At 40.8% G+C, this 17,405-nt stretch overlaps 1 protein-coding gene across 1 annotated transcript in view; it reads left to right on the top strand.

Moving 5' to 3' along the window:
• Positions 1 to 3,138: 3,138 nt before the first annotated feature.
• Positions 3,139 to 17,405, top strand: part of LOC117404073 (sterol 26-hydroxylase, mitochondrial-like) — a 79,745-nt gene continuing 65,478 nt past the window's right edge. Inside the window, exons 1-2 of the mRNA XM_034006751.3 lie at positions 3,139 to 3,445; positions 13,361 to 13,551. Coding sequence (XP_033862642.1) covers positions 3,209 to 3,445; positions 13,361 to 13,551 — 428 coding nt within the window. The 5' untranslated portion in view covers positions 3,139 to 3,208. The remainder of the gene's footprint in view (positions 3,446 to 13,360; positions 13,552 to 17,405) is intronic.

The following is a 17,405-nucleotide window of genomic DNA, read 5'->3' as shown; positions in this document are numbered from 1 at the left end:
TAACTATAGGCCAATCTCCAACCAACCATTCTTAGATAAGGTTCCAGAGAGAGATGTTGCAATTCAATTACAAACATTTCTAACTCAATGTTATCTTCGACAAGTTTCAGTCTGGTTTTCGTGCTGCACATAGCACCGAGATGGCCCTTGTCAGAGTTGTGAAAGATTTGCTAATAAGCTCTGACTCTGGCTTTCCATCAGTTTTAATTCTTTGAGATCTAAGTGTTGTATTTGATACTGTAGACCATTCCATCCTACTGAATAATCTGGAAAGCACAGTAGGACTGTCTGTCCTTGTCCTATCCTGGTTCAACTCTTGTCTTTCTGATAGGTTTCAGTTAATCGCTATTGGGGAGGTAAAATCGTCATTATCGGAAGTTGTCCGTCATGTCCCACAGGGCTCCATTCTAGGTCCCTTGCTGTTTTCATTATATATGCCACCATTAGGTGACATTATCCGCAGACACGGAGTGAACTTCCATTGCTATGCTGATGATACCCAGCTATATTTGTCCCTAAAGCCAGGAATTTCTTCTGCCTGGGTGTTACTAGCTACATGATTTCAGATCAAAACAGAGGTTATGCTAGTGAGATCACAGAACCAACTAAAAGGAAATGTAGGATTACATGAGATTGACCCTTGCAGCCTCTCATCAAAACTTAAACTAGAAATTAAGAGTTTGGGGGTCATCTTTGATCCTGATCTCTCATTTGAGACTCATATTAGGGAAGTTACAAAAGTATCTTTTTACCATTTGAGAAATATAGCCGAACTTAAGACCAATTATTTCCGTATCGGATGCCGAGAGACTAATGCATGCCTCTGTTTAATCTAGAATTGATTATTGTAATGTACTTTTTTCTGGTGTCCCAAAAAGTGTGGTATCCCACTTACAGCTTGTTCAGAATACCGCCACTAGAATTCTGACTAAAACCAGGAAAAGTGAACATATTACCCCTGTTTTGGCCTCTTTACACTGGCTCCCTGTGCAGTCTAGAATTGATTTAAAGATTTTGCTGTTAATTAACAGGCCCTGAATGGATTAACACCTAGTTATTTGCAGGAGTTACTGACCCCGTATCTTCCAAACCACACTCTGAGATCACAGGATGCGGAGCTGCTGGTTATTCCTAGGGTCAACAAAAGCAACACGGGAGGCAGGGCTTTTTTCTTGTAGAGCTCCTAAATAATGGAATGATCTGCCTTCGTTTGTCAATGAAACTGGGGCCGTTACAGTTTTCAAGTCAAGACTAAAAAACACTTATAAAATGGCTTACTTAGTGGGTTTTAATTTAACTTTAAAATTGCTGCTTTTGTATTAGTATGTGTATACTGTTATTTAAATGCTCTGACTGTGGCAGTTATGTGTGACATGCTATACAAATGTATTGTAGTTTGTTCTTTTTTTCTGCTATGTACTGCACAGTGCTTTGCGATAATTTTGTATAAAAAGCGCGATACAAATGCAATAAATATATACATAAATAAATAAATTGTATGTTCCACTGGTAGAATGGTGCCACAATGGTAACATATTTAGCATACTTGTAATACAATCGAGTGAGTCGAGACACACTCACACAACACATTCACTTCTAAATTATGCGTATGCTGTGAGACGCAATACAAGAATAATCGTTTCACTTCTAAATCACGCGTGTACTGAGATGCAATACAAGAACAATCGTTTTTGTCTTTAAATGGTTTCCTGTAGGGAAAGGAGGTGTTGTGAAAGACCCCAAAGAGACAAAAAAAGGTTGGGTCTGTTGGGACACCTCTACAGATACATGCCTACAGTATGCATCTTTTTTTTTTTACAAACCGAATCTATCAAGTCCTTTGTTCTTGTGGGTATGCTGAGTCACATTGGAAGAAGCACATCTTCTGTAAGGAAGAATAGCTTTAGCACATTTGCTCAGTCATGCTGTTATACTGTGAACATGGAATTGTAGCCATGCTGTTATATTACTGCCCCAGATTAAATCTGAATCACTATTGAATTAGATACTAATTCAATTTATTAATACTAATATTTTATAAATATGTGACCAGTAATGCTATCCCTGGTCATGGTGAATTTATGCCTGGGCTTTCATTAATTAAAGTTAACTGCACATGAATTCAGTTTTTATTGAATTACAGGCCCCTTTTCCCTGTAAAAGAAGAGACTGACATTGTCAAGTGTGAATATGATACAGAACGTACATGTTTAAGATTTCAAATGTAACCCTAGGTCCCGACCTCAGTGATATTTATGATATGAAGAAACAGTCCTGGCTCACTGACAAGCACTGTGGAATCCACAGTACAGACGGCCTGACAAAATTTGGGCTCTATTTTCACCTACGTACAAAACTAAGGACTTTGTTGGAAATTAGCAAAAAAATGGTATCTCATTCCGGTAGGGAAATGTTGAAAGCTACAGCCTACCATCTGAGTAACTTCTCCTGAAACACACTGTTGCCTCCTGGGATGAACAACTGCTTGTGTCCAACTTCAAACTAAGAAAGCTTTTAAAAATATTACAGCCAAGAATTAATTTCCTTGAGGATATCACAAGGAAAAATTAAAGCCATCTTTGAAAACATTGGGAACAATCATTACTTGGACTTTGCAAAATTGTATACAAGTGCTCGCAGTTTGTTTACTTCCCATATTCCCCACCCAGCTACTCAAGGTAATAAGCATGTTGGTGTCATTCATCTGCCACAGGGCTGCAAATTCAGACAGGGCAAACAGTAACATGAGGAAGTAGATCCTCAGAAGAATAAAGTTTCTTCAGATACAAAAGTTTATATAACTTGTATTTTTTGTTTATTAAACTGAATTGTAACAATTGAATGAACTCATGTTACAGTATTATTTACCTGAGTGAAGCTTTGACAGCCAAATGTATATTAGGAGAAGTAAACAAACTAGTCTATAGATGAGGTGTGCTATTGGATAAAGCAGAGTGTTCAGCGCAGTTCCTGTAAGTAAACTGTTTTAGCAGATGCAAGCAATAGTTAATGAAAAGTCGATCATGACTGAGGGAAATAATCGCACAAAAATCAGTAAACGTGTGCAGAGGTGTAAGGGTGGACTTTGCTAGAAAGTTTTTTTTTTTTTTTTTTTATTGGGCGGAGCTGGTGAAAAAGAGACTTTGGCTTTTTAAAGATCAGTGTGTGTGATCGGTCTACAGATCGTGGAATCTTGCTGCACAGCACAATGTCTACTGTCTTCAGACCAGTTTTGTTGCCTTTCAGACTATCCTTTGATCTTGCCGGTGCAATGCAGATTCATTGCAGGCTTAAGTCTACGACAAGCAAGTTAAACTTACAAGCAGAAAGCAGCCACGGCAAATACAAATACAAATGCATCGATGATCTGCGGGGACCAAGTCTTGCAAACACAGCTTACTGGCTTTTTGTTAAGGAGTACGCAGATAAGAGTCACGCTTTGCAGGTAATTACAACACGTCACAAAACTGTACTAAAATAGTTATACAATGCAAGCACGTTTTGATAAAATGTGTAGTGGCGTTTATTAAAAACATATGGTTACAATGTTATTTCCATTATAAGCCCTATTTTGTGCAGCTCCAAAAGTGGGGTTAATTTCAATGAATCTGCCTGCCGTTTTGGATTTCGGGAGAGCGTTTTTTATTATTCACATGTCGGTACAAAAAAAAAATACTGGACAGTTTCTACTCCCATTTGGCAAGTTACTGCATGTAAGTAGTCTTTAGTGCCTTTTGTGGGTGGGGAGCTTTAAAAATGTGTATTTTAATATAAAAAAGTACTTTTAAAAACGAATGCCACGCATGCGCAGTTGTACGATTTGGGACCCGTTTTGTGTATTTCTGACTGGACCTGTAACAATTCAATCACTTCGGAACGCTCTCCAGTTTGAACTACAGCTCCCGGAATGCACACCGAACGGCTGATCGTAGATAACATTTCAAGCTTTTCACAAGCGTAACCAAGCATTGTATTGTACTGTACAGAGTAAGTAAATAAATAATAAAAACCGTGTCAGTCAGTGATAGAAGGTGAACGAGTATTTAAAACCTACATGTACAGTTAAGCTGAGCGACTGTGGGCCAGCGCAGGTATAAATAATGGCAAAACATTTCAAATAGGCCTAAAACGATTATTTACATTACATTTGGTTTACAAAAATTGAAAACATTAACCCATATAACCATAAGTCAGAAGAACGTCCAAACTAATCATTATTGTTTATTTCTAATGTAAAACAAATAGCAATGCACTTTGATGTTGTAGTGTAAATAACATGGAATGTGTAGAATTAAAATAAAATCTCAATTAGCCGTTATAAAACAAAAACACGGAACTGCCAAATAAACAAAACCATTTGAAACACTGTACAGTGCAGCCATGCTCGTTTAGTGCAAATACTGTAGTCAGGACCCAGCATATTCATCTGTACTTACTATAAATCTCATTAAAAAAAATAAAATAAAAATAAGCTGTTGGTTCCCTTTATTAGGAAGAAAAATGCTTTAGACAAGGTAAAGGGACTTCAGAGAAAGTAGCCCAGATTATTATTTATTACATTTGTGAATAATGCACATGTAGGAGTCTATGTAATTGTTAACCGTGGGTTTATACCTGACATTCTACCTAAAAAGAGTGTGTTTTTTAATCTTGACTGGAAAACTGTAAAGGTCCCAGCTTCCATGACAAATGAAGGCAGAGCATTCCATAATTTCGGAGCTCTACAAGAAAAAGCCCTGCCTCCCGTGTTGCTTTTGTTGACCCTAGGAATAACCAGCAGCCCTGCATCCTGTGATCTCAGAGTGCGGTTTGGAAGATACGGGGTCAGTAACTCCTGCAAATAACTAGGTGTTAATCCATTCAGGGCCTGTTAATTAACAGCAAAATCTTTAAATCAATTCTAGACTGCACTGGGAGCCAGTGTAAAGAGGCCAAAACAGGGGTAATATGTTCACTTTTCCTGGTTTTACTCTGACTTCTAGTGGCGGTATTCTGAACAAGCTGTAAGTGGGATACCACACTTTTTGGGACACCAGAAAAAAGTACATTACAATAATCAATTCTAGATTAAACAGAGGCATGCATTAGTCTCTCGGCATCCGATACGGAAATAATTGGTCTTAAGTTCGGCTATATTTCTCAAATGGTAAAAAGATACTTTAGTAACTTCCCTAATATGAGTCTCAAATGAGAGATCAGGATCAAAGATGACCCCCAAACTCTTAATTTCTAGTTTAAATTTTGATGAGAGGCTGCAAGGGTCAATCTCATGTAATTCTACATTTCCTTTTAGTTGGTTCTGTGATCTCACTAGCATAACCTCTGTTTTGATCTGAAATCATGTAGCTAGTAACACCCAGGCAGAAGAAATTCCTGGCTATAGTGACAAATATAGCTGGGTATCATCAACATAGCAGTGGAAGTTCACTCCGTGTCTGCGGATAATGTCACCTAATGGTGGCATATATAATGAAAACAGCAGGGGACCTAGAATGGAGTCCTGTGGAACACCACAGACAACTTCCGATAATGACGATTTTACCTCCCCAATAGAGACAAACTGAAACCTATCAGAAAGATAAGATTTGAGCCAGGGTAGGACAAGGCCAGACAGTCCCACTGTGCTTTCAAGATGATTCAGTAGCATGGAATGCTCTACAGTATCAAAGGCAGCACTTAGATCATGAAAAATTAAAAGTGATGGAAAGCCCAAGTCACAGCTTATCAGCAGATCATTCACAACTCTGACAAGGGCTGTCTCAGTGCTATGTGCAGCACGAAAACCAGACTGAAACTTGTCGAAGATAACATTGAGTTAGAAATGTTTGTAATTGAATTGCAAGAGCTCTCTCTAGAACCTTATCTAAGAATTGTAGGTTGGAGATTGGCCTATAGTTATTGAGGACTTTAGGGTCCAAATTGTGTTTCTTAAGCATAGGCTTTACCACAGCTACCTTAAGTGCTGAGGGAACTATACCGTAGGAAAATGAACCATTTATAATTTCTAAAATGTGGATATTAATAACACCAAGAACTTCAAGAGAGCATGTAGTAGCTCTCATTGTCGAACTAGCTCTGTCGGTTCCTGTAAGGTAATCAAAGAAAAAGCCCCCATAGTAGCCTTAATAGGTGTAGCTGGTAAAATTGTGCCATAGTCCTCTTTAATAGAAGGTGTCTGTGTAATCTCATTTCTTATGTCTAGTATTTGTGTTCTCTTGATCCTTGGCTGACTAATGTTGTCTGTCATTGTGCAGACACGCTTGCCCCTGTGATTTTGTAATAGTGAGAATCTCTCCCTAAAAACTGGAACTGTTCCAGCTAGTTTAAAGTTTGCAATTGTAAAGCCAGTACTTAAAAAATCTAGATTGGATCCTGATGTCTTGGTTAAGAACATAAGAAAGTTTACAAACGAGAGGAGGCCATTCAGCCCATCTTGCTTCTTGAAGGATCCCAGGGTGTCAGCTTCAACAACATTACTGTGTAAAAAAGGGCCTCCTATTTTCTGTTCTGAATGCCCCTTTATCTAATCTCCATTTGTGACCCCTGGTCCTTGTTTCTTTTTTCAGGTCAAAAAAGACCCCTGGGTCGACATTGTCTATACCTTTTAGGGTTTTGAATGCTTGAATCAGATCACCGCGTAGTCTTCTTTGTTCAAGACTGAACAGATTCAATTATTTTAGTCTGTCTGCATACGACATGCCTTTTAAACCCAGGGTAATTCTGGTTGCTCTTCTTTGCACTCTTTCTAGAGCAGCAATATCCTTTTTGTAATGAGGTGACCAGAACTGAACACAATATTCTAGGTGAGGTCTTACTAATGCATTGTAAAGTTTTAACATTACTTCCCTTGATTTAAATTCAACACTTCTCACAATATATCCGAGCATTTTGTTGGCCTTTTTTATAGCTTCCCCACGTTGTCTAGATGAAGACATTTCCAAGTCAACATAAACTCATAGGTCTTTTTCATAGATTCCTTCTAAAATTTCAGTATCTCCCATATGATATTTATAAGGCACATTTTTATTGCCTGCGTGCAGTACTTTACACTTTTCTCTATTAAATGTCATTTGCCATGTGTCTGCCCAGTTCTGAATGCTGTCTAGATCATTTTGAATAACCTTTGGTGCTGCAACAGTGTTTGCCACTCCTCCTATTTTTGTGTCATCTGCAAATTTAACAAGTTTGCTTACTATACCAGAATCTAAATCATTAATGTAGATTAGGAATAGCAGAGGACCTAATACTGATCCCTGTGGTACAGGGATTGTCTTTTTGGGATATATCTGCTCAATTTGACACCATTGATCACCCAAGTCTGCTATAAATAAGAGATATCCATTTCAAAAAGGAGGGACCCAAACCAAAATTATTTAATGTGTGCATTAAATAGTTCCATTCGTCTTGATCAAATGCTTTCTCCGCGTCAAGAGGAAGAGCAGCGACTGGAGTATTAGCTGATTGTGCTTTATAAATATTTGAATTCCTGTTGGCTATAAAGCCTACTTGATCTGGCGATATTAAGGGAGAGATAACATTGTCTACCTGCTAGTAATTTTGAAACAATCTTGGTCCACATTGAGTAGCGTGATAGGACGATAATTGGAGCATAGTGTTCCATCTTTGCCCTGTATTGGAATCAGTGTTATCAATGTTTCAGACATAGTTCCGCTCAAACATCCCTTCTCAAAGAACTCATTATATACCTTTAACAAGAAAGGGGACAGTGTAGTTTTGAACGCCTTATACATGTTGGCAGGGAAACCATCATTTCCAGGTGATTTGTGTTTAGGTAACTCAGAAATGGCCTCCCCCATTTCCACTATGGTTATTGGTTCATCTAATAGCTGTCTATTTTCCAGTGACAGTTTTGGTAGTGTTAGCTTTTTAAAAAACCTATTAAGGTTTGTATCTTAAGAGGTGTTTCTGAAGACTATAACTGTCGTTAATAGTTTTTCAAATCAGTTTTCAAATTACCCTTGGTGTTTTAATACCCGATATGTATAAATCAAGTGCTTTTTTTTTCTTTTTTCAATCTAGCCAATAGTTTCCCTGCCTTATCCCCTTCCTCATAATAGGTCAGTTTGGAGTTAGCTAATGCTTTTGTCTGTAGCATATTATATTTATATTTAGTTTGAACTAAGGTGTAATCTAATCTATTGTCTTGTGTATCTGAAGCAGCGTTTTCTAGTCTTTTAATTTCTTTTTCTAGTTCTTCCATTTTTAGTTTGTTTTTTTTTTCTATGCAGCATACCAACTAATTCTGCCTCTTATAAAAAAGCCTTAAGGGAATCTCATAAAGTAATATATAACTATCAACTAATTTTTCATTTATTTACATATATTCCTGTGGCAGTCTGGCAGGCAGTGGTGAGTGTGATGACGTCACGGACCAGGAAGTTACTGACACAAAAACAGTGGATGGGCGGGTGAAGCTGAATGCTTGTGCACTCAGCGTATTTAATAAACAAAACAAAAACAAGATTTAAACAAAACAACAAAACAAAAGGGCACGAGGGCCAAACGAATGAACAAACAAACAAGTAAGTGATGTGCTGGGTAATCCAGCACGTTTTAGCAATTGTTTTTTTAAATGTTACTCGCTCTCTCCGCTCCCCATACTCTCCTCTGTACACCCAACATCAAGTGCAGAGAGCTGCAGGTTTATATACTCTGGCCGAGGGACTAACTAGTAGTTAATTATCTTATTATCTCTCGGCCAGAGTCTGCACGCGTTTGGTAAGGATGCATGACTGTCAGCTAGTTAAGTAATCAGTAGCTGATCAGCCATGCATCCTCACAGGGTTTTTAAATATAATAATAAAAGACGTGGCGCTTTTACCCGCGCCGCAAACAAAAATACAAATAATAATACATAGGGGCGGGACACTCCGCCACACATGCCCCCCCTTGTGCGCAGCACACATGGCCTTTTCGGCCACCTCCCCCCTCAGTCTCCGGACCTCTCCCCCTTTCTTCATGGCCGTCCGTTCTCCTCCGTAGGGCTCCGGCCATAGTGTAGTGACCCCAGGCGAAGCAGGATCCCTGGCGACCCCAGGCGAAGCAGGATCCCTGGCGACCCCAGGCGACGGCAGCGGACCCTCGGGAGGCGACGGCAGCGGCAGCGGACCCTCGGGAGGCGACGGCAGCGGCAGCGGACCCTCGGGAGGCGACGGCAGCGGCAGCGGACCCTCGGGAGGCGACGGCAGCGGACCCTCGGGAGGAGACGGCAGCGGACCCTCGGGAGGCGACGGCAGCGGCAGCGGACCCTCGGGGGGCGATGGCAGCAGCGGACCCTCGGGAGGCGACGGCAGCAGCAGCAGCGGACCCTCGGGAGGTGAACTCGGGAGGGGAGCCCCTGGTCATGGAGGCGGCAGCGGGAGCTCCACTTCTCCCTCGTTCCCTGTAGCTGGTGGCTCTCTAGGCGATGTGGAGCAACAGGCAGCCCCGGGTGGTGCGAGGCAGGGCAGGAGCAGTCCTTCCCATGACGGTGGGTGTGGAACCAGCAGGTATTCACCCTCTGCTGGTGGAGGTGGGAGGGGAAAGCAGTCCTCCCACGGCGGCTGAGGCGGAACCAGCAGGTATTCACCCTCTGCTGGTGGAGGTGGGAGGGGAAAGCAGTCCTCCCATGGCAGCTGAGGTGGAACCAGCAGGTATTCACGCTCTGCTGGTGGAGGTGGGAGGGGCAAGCAGTCCTCCCACGGCGGTGGAGGCAGAACCAGCAGGCATTCACCCTCTGCTGGTGGAGGTGGCGGAGGCAGAGGCAGCTCTTGCTGCTCTGCTCCTGGTGATGGTGGAGACAGAAGCAGCTCCTGCTGCTCTGCTCCTGGTGGTGGTGGAGACAGAGGCAGCTCCTGCTGCTCTGCTCCTGACGGTGGTGGAGACAGAGGCAGCTCCTGCTGCTCTGCTCCTGACGGTGGTGGAGACAGAGGCAGCTCCTGCTGCTCTGCTCCTGACGGTGGTGGAGACAGAGGCAGCTCCTGCTGCTCTGCTCCTGGTGGTGGAGACAGTGGCGAGGGCTCCTCTCCCTCTGGCGCTGGAGACGGCAGCAATGGCTCCTCTCCCTCTGGCGCTGGAGACGGCAGCGATGGCTCTTCTCCCTCTGGCGATGGCTCCTCTCCCTCTGGCGCTGGAGACGGCAGCGATGGCTCCTCTCCCTCTGGCACTGGAGACGGCAGCGATGGCTCCTCTGGCGCTGGAGACGGCAGCGATGGCTCCTCTGGCGCTGGAGACAGCAGCGATGGCTCCTCTGGCGCTGGAGACGGCAGCGATGACTCCTCTCCCTTTGGCGCTGGAGAAGGAGATAGCGGTAACCCTGCCATATCTGCAGCCAGGTAGCGGATTACCATGTCCGCAACCTCCGGGAGGGACACTGGGCAGTGTTGCTTTTCCCAGGTTTCCCATCGCTCTCCATCTCTGGCCCACAGGAGGTTGATCACATTGGGGAGGGCCTCTTCAGCATTCCTCCCAGGCTCCACCAGCCAGTCCCAGATTCCCTCAGAGGAGAGTGAACTTATCTTAGCCAATGGGCCCTCTCCCCCTGACGCCGGACGCTCAGGCTCCTCGATCTCCTGCCATGGAGGGGGTTGGTCTGGTGCCACGTGCCCGACCTCACCAACTGCGAAGCACCACTCCTCACCCTTCAGGCAGGTGAGGCAGACGTCCAGTGTGGCAAGGTAAGGCTGCTGTTGCTGCGCCTCCTGCTGCTGTTGTTGTTGCTGCTGCTGCTTTCTCCTCCGGCTACTTTTCCCCATTTTTATTTATTTATTTATTTATTTATTTTTCCCAAAAAAACCCCACAAAAATACTTTTTGAAACAAACAAAAAAAATCGTCCTTATCCTTTCCTGGTCCGGCTGTTGGAGGCGTTGTTTGTCCCACCTCGGACACCATATGTGGCAGTCTGGCAGGCAGTGGTGAGTGTGATGACGTCACTGACCAGGAAGTTACTGACACAAAAACAGTGGATGGGCGGGTGAAGCTGAATGCTTGTGCACTCAGCGTATTTAATAAACAAAACAAAAACAAGATTTAAACAAAACAAAAGGGCACGAGGGCCAAACGAATGAACAAACAAACAAGTAAGTGATGTGCTGGGTAATCCAGCACGTTTTAGCAATTGTTTTTTTAAATGTTACTTGCTCTCTCCGCTCCCCGTACTCTCCTCTGTACACCCAACATCAAGTGCAGAGAGCTGCAGGTTTATATACTCTGGCCGAGGGATTAACTAGTAGTTAATTATCTTATTATCCCTCGGCCAGAGTCTGCACGCGTTTGGTAATGATGCATGACTGTCAGCTAGTTAAATAATCAGTAGCTGATCAGCCATGCATCCTCACAGGGTTTTTAAATATAATAATAAAAGACGTGGCGCTTTTACCCGTGCCGCAAACAAAAATACAAATAATAATACATAGGGGCGGGACACTCCGCCACAATTCCTTAATTTCTTTGTCAATAAATGTTTTAAAATCCAAAGCATTCAAAAGCATTGGATCAAACCTCCACCTAAGATTCCTATGTATAGTTACATCTATATTTATTTGGAGTTTTACTGGGGCATGGTCTGAAATAATAATTATGTATTTCACAGCTTATGTTAGGAATAAGGGTTTTAGGTAGCCAAACTTAGACCAATTATTTCCATACCTGATGCCGAGAGACTAACTAATGCATGCCTTTGTTTCATCTAGAATTGATTATTGTAATGCACTTTTTTCTGGTGTCCCAAAATGTGTGGTATCCCGCTTGCAGCTTGTTCAGAATACCGCCGCTAGAAATCTGACTAAAACCAGAAAAAGTGAACATATTACCCCTGTTTTGGCTTCTTTACACTGGCTCCCTGTTAGTATAGAATTGATTAAAATTTTGCTGTTAACTTACAAGGCCCAGAATGGATTAGCACCTAGTTATTTGCAGGAGTTACTGACCCCGTATCTACCAATCTGCACTCTGAGATCACAGGATGAGGGGCTGCTGGTTACTCCTAGGGTCAACAAAAGCAACTTTCTTGTAGGGCGTTTTCTTGTAGAGCTCCTAAGTTATGGAATGCTCTGCCTTCGTTTGTCAGGGAAACTGGGACTCTGGGACTCTTGCAGTTCTCAAGTCAAGACTAAAAATACACTTATAAAATGGCTTTCTTACCCTAGTGGGTTTTAATGTAACTTTTAAAATTGCTGCTTTAGTATTATTGTGTATACTGTTATTTACATGGTCTGACTGGCAGTTGTATGTGTAACAGGCTATACAAATGTATTGAGAGTTGTTCTTTTTTTCTGTTATGTACTGTACAGTGCTTTGTGATACTTTTGTGTAAAGTATCCCTGAGAAATCACCTCCTCCTCTTTGTCAGATTACAGCAAATCATTGTCAGAATAATCACTTTGACTGGTGAAAAGGCATTTCTGACACTTCATCCGCTGTAATTTGTACTCCTGAAGAGCCATCTTTTGCTTTCTGGGCTTGTTTTGAAGCCACTAAGTTCTCTGTGCTGTTTACGCCCAGCTTCTCACTGAACTCTGTTGTTCACCTTCCTGTATATTCCTTATATGGCAACCTGTGATGTCTTGATGAATAGAGTGAAGCTTCTTATTTCAAACAAGACTTGATCTGTCGATTTCTGATGTTCCTACGCTAAATTATTCAAAGCAATGTAAGTAGGCGTCAGTGGTCATATTACACTAGGGCAGAGTGTAACACAGCCCTGAATTAGCAACAAAACAATGTGTTAACATTTAATAGAAATGTGTTTACTGCCCCATAAAGGCTGCCACACACCAGAATGATGTGATTTCTTTTTGGGCGACACAACACTTCCACTGAGAAACAAGCATGCTGATGAAGTCATGTATAACTCGCCTGTTTCTATGTATACCCATATTTGTCTGTCTTAAAATCCATGTATATACTGATAATATATACAACAATTCATTTTTGTAGAAAATTATTCACATCTATATTTTTATATTAACATACCACACCAGGCATCTTCATCAGCTAGTGGTTATCATGGACCTTTCAACATATTTGAATTGCTATCTTCAAGTTACAGCCCAAATATAGCCAGTGATTTAGCAACGTACTGCCCGATGTTGTCCTTTATGATTCTGTAATTCGTAATCCATTCATTTTAAACACAGACCCAGATTAGTGCTCGACCAGTGCGTATCGGGTCAGTGAAACCAGCCATCAATCAACGGCAATCGTAGGAAAAAATACAAGAAAAACTTTGTCATAGTTTCTCGTCATTTTGTAATGCTGGTTCTTATTAAAAGTATAGGCTGTATTATTTATGTTGCATTGCTTGCCACACCTGTGAGCCCCCTGGTACCGCTGTTGATTTCCTTTCCCTCTTGTCTCAGGTGGAGCACAAGAAGCTGTATGGGCCGATTTGGCGGTCAAAGTTCGGCCCCTTTGACGTGGTCAATGTGGCAACGGCCGACCTGATTGCACAGGTTATCCGGCAGGAAGGGAAGTACCCTGTAAGGACCTACCTCCCACACTGGAAGGAGTACCGGGACATGAGAGGACAAGCCTACGGCCTGCATGTGGAGTAAGTGTGTGGCAGAGGTTTGAGGAGGGTGGAGCTGGGTATTGCATTCTCATTGGCTGGAAAGTTATAAGCTAAGTGTATTTGCCACAATAATTACAGGAACTCTTACCTAATAAGTAATGCCATCATTTTTCTAAGATTTTCCTATGTAAAAAATGCACATTATGGCAAAGGTAATTTGTTTTAATGATTATTGAAACTATTAATGAAGAAATCTTCAATGCTACACTTTCGGTTAACTTTGAGAGGTTGAAACAAACATTGAAAACACGTCAGTCATAGGAGGTGCCTAGCTTCTGAGTTCTTAACAATAAGGACACACATTTATATGTTTTTTGTTTTCTGTAGTCGTTGTCTAACATAATGTGTGCTTCTGTCATGTAGATACTAGAACAATGTGAGATATGAAGTGATGAGAATACAAATTTGTTAAGATTTGCTGAATTATTTTATTAGCTCTGTGTTATTTAAGAATTACAAGTTGATTCAGTTGTCTTGGAGCAAATCAAAGAATAAGCTTTTTTTTTTTTTTATAAACATTGTTGGTGAAAAATAAAACTAAGTGATCTGTGTATCTTAAACTGTAAGTAAGTGAAAAATGTAATTACCCTGAAACCCCCTCCTTGCGTTCCAGACAGTTTTATAAATGCTAGTAAATGACGGGGTGGTGGCTAAGAAGATGAATTATGGAGCTTGAGTTATCTTTATTTAAGTTACAGATCATGGAAAGGTCTACTTCCACTCTGGTAAAACTATACAAAACAAGGTCAAGTAGACACATGTTTCAGTGTACTAATGATGAACTGCTCCTCATTTGCACACTGAAGAAGGCACTAGCCAGCACCTATGAGAGGTGAAAGTAACAAAAAGTAAATATAATGCAGATTCATCTATTAACAAAAAAATAAGCTATTAACAACAAAACTGCATACCTTAAATGAAAATTCAATTTACCCTAGGTTCCGGAAGTTCTTTATTTGAGCTGTGTACAAAAAAACTGCTTCCCGAGCTTTACAGAAAGACCGGGCTTAAATTAGTTACTTATTCCCGATTCTAGGCTGAAGTTAGTTACTTATTCGCACAGTTATGTATTGAATATTAGCTCACGTTCTAAGGGGGAAATCATAGATAGTGTGGATGTGCTACCTCAAGTAGGGTATCATTTTAAAGCTTGAGCATTTCTCTTCAACAGAAAGTAGATTGCAGAGTGGCACAAGCAGGCATTCACAGGCTATGCTGTGAAATATACACACACCCTTCTTTTCCTGCATATTAGCGCACATTGTGAGGGCTTTGCCACCTCAAGCTGGGTGTGATGTTGAAGGTTAAGCAGTTGTCTTGCGAATAGAGTATGGTGCATAGAAAAAAGGCCTTGTTTGATAGCAGATATTTAATTAAAGTCACATGTTTTGAATTAAGCAACAAATACAGTGTGAAATATACTCAATAAACATTTATCATTTATCAAAATCATTTAATTTATGAAAATATGTCTTGTGTTCTTTGAATGAAATTTTACATGACGGAACAGATGTTATTAAGCAATAGCCTGGTACGTGCAGTGCACCACATTTCTGTAATGTTACTATAAGTGTGTTTACGTCAGTACTCACACCTGTGTGTAAATTACATTACACATTGCAGCTTTTATTTTGTGTTTTTTTTTTTTCTACCCCCCCCCCCCCCCTCAAATTATCTGGAAATCTTCCTTTTTAGGCCATCATATAAAATCCAATTACTCTTTCTTCGAAGCACGGAGATAAAGTGGTTTCCACTGTTGACTGTTGCTCCAAAAAGTGCATACTTAAAATACAACACATTGTTTGTGTGTGAAGTACATAAAAAATATATATTTTGTTGTATACTTTAATCCACATTAATGGAGAGTAGATGAAATGAAACAAACATTTGTACAAAGATTAAAATGAAAACAAGTGAAAAAAAAATACCAAAAATCATAATCGGCACAATCAAATCATAAATCAATGTTTCAAGGATCGTAGATGTCAGTCTTTTTTTTAATTTAATTGTTTCAAAGTATTACTGATATTGATCCTAGCACAGAAAAAAAAACAAATACATAAACAGTTTAGTCAAAAGTAATTTTATAGTATGATGCAGTAAGATTCCAAAATTATTATTTTTCTATTTATTAAATATTTACTGCCCAAACAACCTCTGATATGAGCCTGAAATGTTATATATATATATATATATATATATATATATATATATGTATATATATGTATGTATATATATATGTATGTATGTGTGTGTGTGTGTGTGTGTGTGTGTGTATATATATATATATAAAATTAGTCAGGATTCGTCAGTCACTGACAAAAATAACCATTTCGCGATTTGAGCATTACAAATTATCAATTATCAAATTACACAGAACCTGTGCGGGCTCTGCAATGTTCTATCCCTTGTTCTTGTGTAGTTTGCTGCCATCAAGAGACAGCCTAACTCCAGTACTGCACAACAGTGCTAGTATTTAAAATGTCTTGCTCGCAAACATCTCATGTTCACAGTACGTGTCTTGCGGCTCTAGACCACATGGAAATGTTGGTATGCGGCTCGTAGGGTCACTGGGTCAGGAAGCTTGGCCACCCCTGATCTATGTGAATTCCCCCTTAGAATGTGAGCTAATCTTCAATACGTAACTGTGCAAATAAGTAACTAAATTCAGCCCGGTCCTTCTGTAAAGCTTGGAGCCCCCATCCTGAACTAGTGTGTCAGTTTTGGGTTCCCAACTAAAGTTAGCTGTGATTGGCTGAACGTGTCTGCAGATAGCAAGAGCAAGCCCTGATTTCCTCGATGTAAGTGGGTGAGACTGAGGGGAATGATTGACACATTGTGTTTGCACAGTTCAAGTAAAATGATTTAAATAAATGGTGGAGCAAAAGTACACAGCTCAAATAAATATCTTGCGCACCCTAGCATAAATTGAATTTCAATTTAAGGGAAGCTGTTTTTTTGTACACAGCTCAAATAAAGAACTTCCGCACCTAGGGTAAATTGAATTTCAATTCAAGGTATGCTGTTTTGTTAATAGATTCATTTTTTGTTAATACAGTGCCTTGCGAAAGTATTCGGCCCCCTTGAACTTTGCGACCTTTTGCCACATTTCAGGCTTCAAACATAAAGATATGAAACTGTAATTTTTTGTGAAGAATCAACAACAAGTGGGACACAATCATGAAGTGGAACGAAATTTATTGGATATTTCAAACTTTTTTAACAAATAAAAAACTGAAAAATTGGGCGTGCAAAATTATTCAGCCCCTTTACTTTCAGTGCAGCAAACTCTCTCCAGAAGTTCAGTGAGGATCTCTGAATGATCCAATGTTGACCTAAATGACTAATGATGATAAATAGAATCCACCTGTGTGTAATCAAGTCTCCGTATAAATGCACCTGCACTGTGATAGTCTCAGAGGTCCGTTTAAAGCGCAGAGAGCATCATGAAGAACAAGGAACACACCAGGCAGGTCCGAGATACTGTTGTGGAGAAGTTTAAAGCCGGATTTGGATACAAAAAGATTTCCCATGCTTTAAACATCCCAAGGAGCACTGTGCAAGCGATAATATTGAAATGGAAGGAGTATCAGACCACTGCAAATCTACCAAGACCTGGCCGTCCCTCTAAACTTTCAGCTCATACAAGGAGAAGACTGATCAGAGATGCAGCCAAGAGGCCAATGATCACTCTGGATGAACTGCAGAGATCTACAGCTGAGGTGGGAGACTCTGTCCATAGGACAACAATCAGACGTATACTGCACAAATCTGGCCTTTATGGAAGAGTGGCAAGAAGAAAGCCATTTCTTAAAGATATCCATAAAAAGTGT

This window comes from Acipenser ruthenus, chromosome 10, assembly GCF_902713425.1.
Source record: "Acipenser ruthenus chromosome 10, fAciRut3.2 maternal haplotype, whole genome shotgun sequence".
Taxonomy (NCBI): domain Eukaryota; kingdom Metazoa; phylum Chordata; class Actinopteri; order Acipenseriformes; family Acipenseridae; genus Acipenser; species Acipenser ruthenus.
The sequence above is the reverse complement of the archived record's forward strand: the minus strand, read 5'-3'. Positions and strand labels throughout refer to the sequence as shown.